The sequence below is a fragment of the Etheostoma spectabile genome, chromosome 24 (assembly GCF_008692095.1).
Source record: "Etheostoma spectabile isolate EspeVRDwgs_2016 chromosome 24, UIUC_Espe_1.0, whole genome shotgun sequence".
In the NCBI taxonomy this organism is placed as follows: Eukaryota; Metazoa; Chordata; class Actinopteri; order Perciformes; family Percidae; genus Etheostoma; species Etheostoma spectabile.
The window spans coordinates 1,580,085-1,586,017 of NC_045756.1; the positions used below are offsets into that span (position 1 = coordinate 1,580,085).

The 5,933-nt window shown below is 42.4% G+C and overlaps 1 protein-coding gene across 7 annotated transcripts in view; it reads right to left on the bottom strand.

Moving 5' to 3' along the window:
* The window catches only part of LOC116673896 (nck-associated protein 5), a 125,602-nt gene that overhangs the window by 70,078 nt on the left and 49,591 nt on the right, over positions 1-5,933 (bottom strand). The window contains exon 1 of one of the 7 annotated variants that reach the window (XM_032506248.1): positions 3,289-3,828. The exons of 5 other annotated variants lie outside the window; for them this stretch is intronic. In XM_032506248.1, the coding sequence (XP_032362139.1) occupies positions 3,289-3,317 (29 nt within the window). In that variant the 5' untranslated portion in view covers positions 3,318-3,828. Of the gene's footprint in view, positions 1-3,288; positions 3,829-5,933 lie in introns of those variants that run through there. One more of the 7 variants, XM_032506251.1, reaches the window with a different exon arrangement.

Consider the following 5,933-nt stretch of genomic DNA (forward strand, 5'->3'; position numbering starts at 1 on the left):
CTCTCCCTTCTCTTCATTGAGGCCTCTATGTTTACAGGCTTGTGGTCATGAGCAATGTGCTATAGGTGCCAAAAAAATCAGTTTTGTTTGGTTAAAATGATCGAGTAAATGTCCTTAGGTTTTGTCTTTGTCAATGTCTTTCATAGAGCAAATATCGTTATATCTTTTCGACCGTGACATTTCCCGTAGACGTGTACAGTTTCCAACTGGCAACCCAGAAATTCCGACATTCCATGTAGTGTTCTCTACTACAGGCGGCTTTCACCGGCGACCCGATAGCTGGTTGGTCAATACGCAGGAACACCATAAGCAGGGGGAACGTGGGTTAATATGTGGATTAATACTGGGAGGTCTACACAACTGTGTGAATCGACTGACTTCAAAAGGTTCGCCACTTTACTCGAACCAAAGTTCAAAACACCTGTTGATGTCTTTCTTCTTTAGTCTGTAGGCTGTTTAGGTTTTTCTCCTGGAACACGTCAAACACATTCTGCACTTACTGCAGCGTTTTGTTTCGACCGTTTACAGATCTGTGCTCATCATCATATGCACATTGTTTGTGCTAGTGTTATTGTTGAATACATTGTGAATACATATTTCTAAAATTGTATAATGTCATTGTTGAGTTAGTATTACACAATACTTTTTCTGATGTTTTGAATCCCCTGACAAATAACCCATATTACAAAAAAGACAAAAACTAATAATAACTAAACTAAAACTAAGCATTTTCAAAAAATAAAAAAAAGAAACTAGCAAATCTACTTTATAAACTAATTGAACTGAATTTGAAAACAAAAAGTCAAAACCAAATTAAAAAAAACTAATGAATAATGCAAAACTATAATAACCTCGGTTTGGTACTGCCAGTTTGTTTTGTTTTGTCATGGTCAAAAAAATCGTGGCAGAGAATCGAGTTATCAATTCAATGCAAAAAAGAAATTGTGATTTGTATTTTTCCTCGAACCGTGCCGGCCTACTCCACGGTACCAATGAACACTGCAGAGACAGTGGGAATTATATGGTAAAAGTTGTAAAAGCTGGAAGGAGCTCCTCCCCACCCCCCCCCCCTTTCTTTAAAATGAAAGTCCCCTGGCTGTCAATGAAGGGGAAGTGCTCCCATGCTGAGGCTCACTGGGCCAGCCATTGAACCGGGGGACATTCCACAGTAATTCAGTTTGACCTGGACCCAATATGCTAGCTGAGGGTCACCGAATACAGAACGCCACATACAGGGAGGAGACGAAAGGGGAGGAGGAAAAGTTGGGAAAATCGGATGTAGAGGAGTGAGAGGCGAAGTGACGGACAAGGGTTGGAGGGGTGGAAGGGAACACAATAGCACATGAATCACTATGGTCTGTTGGAGTGGTATTAACTTAGTGTATAGACTAATGATTATCAATTTAGTAATGCCAACTGGCATTCAACATTTCCACATAGGCCATGTGAGACTTCTGACATTCCACCAAAACGTACAGCGAATGTTCCTGTCTTGTGACTTTTAAACCAAAAGTACTTATATAGGACGCATGATGTAATTATGGAACATGCTGATCAAACGAGAACAGGGGCCTTAGGGAGAAGATAATAATGTGGAGAAATGGTTGCACGGCAACATGGATTGAGATGGAGAGAATTACAGTATTAATTCTATAAAATCAAATCCCTCCACTTGGCAATCCTCTTACGCAGTAATCCCCAGGTAGGTTTCAGAGGGCAGCGGCCTCAAACTGCCCAGTGCAGCGACACATCTGCCCTGCTGGTGGGATGATATCACTGGCTGCTGCTCTGCTCCCAATAAAAGCTTTAAATGGACACTGGCTAAATAGAAACTGGACCGCATGGTTATATTGTAAAACGTTAGGAAATACAGCAAAGGGGGATTGTACATGCAATGGAAATTAAAATACATATTTGATAGATGTCTGCTTTGGTTGATTTGGGTTTATTGGTTTGAGTGAGCGTGATTTAAGGCTACACAGTAGATTACAGATTCAAACTAAAATGCATGCAAAGTTAGGTCACTGGCCACATCACTTATTATACATGAGGGTCTCATAGTTTGGGGAACTTCAAATGGCAATATTGTGACTTCCAGTTATACCACTGGGAAACATTTGGGTTAAAGGTCAGACCAATATTAGCTTTCTCTTTACAGCAATGTTAGATTTGCAAAATAGGAAACTGCTTTTGCTTACTCTCTTCTTTAACTACTGCTGCCAACATCAATTGGGGTTTCCCATTGTGAAGCATCTACTAGATGACAGATGCTATTTTTGTCCAGTTCTCAGGGCAAGAAAAGCTCAACTCAAACTCTAAAAAAGACAGGAACTGGCATTTCTCTTTGGCACTTTGACAACACCAGCAAGTGAGGGATGATACCTCCCATACTCTCCCATGCTCTCATTTTCATGTCCTCTTGCAGTTCTGTTTTTAGAGATAACAAACCCAGCTAAAAATATATAAAGGCTGTGTCCTGGATTCTACATTTGGGATCTTTGGTGTGTTGGTAGCCAGCATCATACCCTCTTTCTGTGTGCTGTTAAAATTGCTGACTATATATATATATATATGCTGACCTCTGACCTGCTGTGACTTTGACATATGGACACTAGCACTGCAGCACTTCATGCCACATTAATAAGGAGCTGTAGAGAAGCTGATCATAACTGGGAGGCTACATAATCCATATTCCCCACCACTTAACTGTATCCACACCCAGTTCAACACCAGTCATTTCAGTTTGGGATTAGTGGGCCGGGGAGAAAATCTTAATCTGCTTGAGAAAGTGAGTATAAAGAAAGAGTAGGAAGACAAACATGTACATTCTTGCACATACAAATCTCTTGCGAAGCCCAATTGTTTTACCTCTGCTTTAACAATGGGTATCTGGTTCCTTCTGTTATCAATCAGAATCAAAGTGGAATACGCGGCATCCAATTCTGTTGCCACTAGCAACAGGACACGCAATTCCCTCTGCAACTGGCTAATCGGGCTCAGTGCAAATCAGAGATTATCAACTGCACATGTGTACAATGCTGCTATATGAAATATTTCCCCTCCTCTGGAGATTACTGGAAAAATTGCAGCTCAGGACAAAGTGAAGACGGCTAAAGGAGGTGCAAAAAGAAGATTGCATGTATTCTTCTGACAACATATGAGCGGATATCCTGAATCTCCAGAAAAGAGTGATGTACATTACTCAACAAAACAGTACAATCTTGCAGCTGCAGAAGAAATAATACAGTTTTGGAATGTCATGTAGGCTGACGACTGTCCGCTTCTTACCCTGATGAAGAAGAAGCATCCTGGTGCATTCAGAGGACACACATGGTAATCCACCAGCACGCTCTCCTCCTGCTCGGCAGCTGCTACCCACTGATCCCGCAGATGATAAAGTTTGCATCCACAATGCAGCACTGCCTGCTCTACACTGCACCCTGCCTGGCTCTCTACTTGACTGAGACCAAACTGCCTCTCCTCCGTATCTATCTCCTCTTTCCCCTCAAACAATCAAAATCCTCACTTCCCTTTTCTCCTCCTAGTCCTTGTTGCGTCTGTCCTCTACCCTCCCCGTCTCTTTCAGTCTGGCAACATGCATTGACTCTCTCGACAGCGCTTACCTCTCCTCTTCCTTTAGCCTGCATGCGCTCTCCCTCTGCGCTATGCTTTCTCTCACTACACACACGCTCAGAGGTTCCTCTTCACAAACACAGCGCTGTGTGCCACCCCCCCTACCGCCCACCCCGCCTCCTGGCTTTATCTCTCAGAATATTTCTCTCCACAGTCTGTCTCTGCTTCTATCTCTTTCTCTCTCTCTCTCTCTCTCTCATTCTGCCTGTCACTGTGCCTCTCTCCAGCTCTCTGACTGCGTCCCTCCTCCCTGGGCTTGCGGAACGTTTAACATGTGTTCAGGGAGACGACTGCTCCGCTGCCTCGCTGAAGGTGGCTCTATTCTCAGGGGAAGAGAAGCAAGGTTTGGGTGGGGGTTTGGAGGAGGAGGAGGAGGAGTTTTGGGGGGGTGACAAGAGTGTCGAGGGGGGTTTTACTCAAACAAGGGGACGTGAAGAGGCAAGAGGCAGCCGGCTTGTGATGTACCACTGACTGGGCTCTTTAATACAGAGGCAGAGGCAGGAAAGGTGACAAAAAAAGGACAGAAGAGGAGATCAAGATCAAAAGAGCAAAAAACAGACAGAAAGACAATAAAGGTGTCTGAGAGCTTGAAACTATCTAGGTATGATGTGTCATACAACCCTGACTGAAGGCAAAAGCCTGCCATCATTGAGAGAGGCGAGATGTGGGAGAAATGGAAGTCAGTATGTGAAGAAAAGTTTAGATCCTGCACCACTTGGCCAATCACTGTGAAATGTATTTGGTCATGTCATAAAGGTGTGGATACAGGGGGTTTCAGATAATTGTAGACAATTTTGCATGTATTTTGTTTGAAGAATACAGAGATCCTTATTTAAAAACGGTTTGAAACTAGGCCTGCATGATTCAGGCAAAAAATACGAACAACTTCTTTGCTTAGAATTGATATCAGGATTCTCTGCCACGATTTTTTGGACCATGACGAAACAAAAAAAATTAGCAGTACCAAACCACGGTTATTTTAGTTTTACATTTTTCATTAGTTTTTACTTTTATTTTGTTTTGACTTTTTGTTTTCAAATCCAGTTTAGTTTTAATCAGTTTTAGTATTAGTTTTAGTCTTTTTTGTATTATGGGTTATTAGTCGGTGGATTTGAAAAGTATTGTGTAATAATAACTCAACAAAAACATCATACAGTTTTAGAAATGTGTACAGTATTCACAGTGTATCCAACAATAACACCAGTACCAACAATGTACATATGATGATGAGCACAGATCTGTAAACAGTCAACACAAGACGCTGCAGGAAGTGCACGGGGTTTGTTATGGGAAGTGAGGCTCTCTGTGTGTAGAAAAGTACCGTAGGCAGCAGCTGCCTCTGACACAGAGATGCGCATAGTTCTAATGGGTGGTCAGTGAAGCAACAGCAGTCAGGGTTTTATGTTCGCTGCAAATACGAACTAAATCACCTGATTAATGCAACATAATCACAACGTCTCTCGGCCATTTCCGTCCGCAGAAAGCTGCTAGCAGCCAGGCTAAAGCTGATATAGTTAGCCTAAAGAAACAAGCAGAAAGCTGCTAGCAGCCAGGCTAAAGCTAATATAGTTAGCCTAAAGAAACCAGCAGAAAGCTGCTAGCAGCCAGGCTAAAGCTGATATAGTTAGTCTAAAGAAACAAGCAGAAAGCTGCTAGCAGCCAGGCTAAAGCTGATATAGTTAGCCTAAAGAAACAAGCAGAAAGCTGCTAGCAGCCAGGCTAAAGCTGATATAGTTAGCCTAAAGAAACAAGCAGAAAGCTGCTACCAGCCATGCTAAAGCTATATAGTTAGCCTAAAGAAACAAGCAGAAAAGCTGCTACCACCAGGCTAAAGCTAATATGTTCCTAAAGAAACAAGCGAAGCTGCTAGCAGCCAGGCTAAAGCTGATATAGTTAGCCATAAGAAACAAGCAGAAAGCTGCTAGCAGCCAGCTAAAGCTGATATGTTAGCCTAAAGAACAAGCAGAAAGCTGCTACCAGCCAGGCTAAAGCTAATATAGTTAGCCTAAAGAAACAAGGGGTGGTTCGTCCTAACTATGGTTCGGAGGCGCGACGCTAGAAACGTAACACTAATCTACTACAGAAGTCTGTGTCTGATCTAATGTAATTTACACTGATTGAATTGTTCTTGGATACACAGAGTTTGTTGCTAGTGCGAGTGACATGCAGGTCTGATCCATTTATCAAACTAATGAGCTGGCCCCACTAGTTGATCACAACCTGAAATTTAGAGGAAGCAACATGCAGTCATTGTCATATACGTTGGCATGGATTGAGTATTATATGAATACAATGGTGTC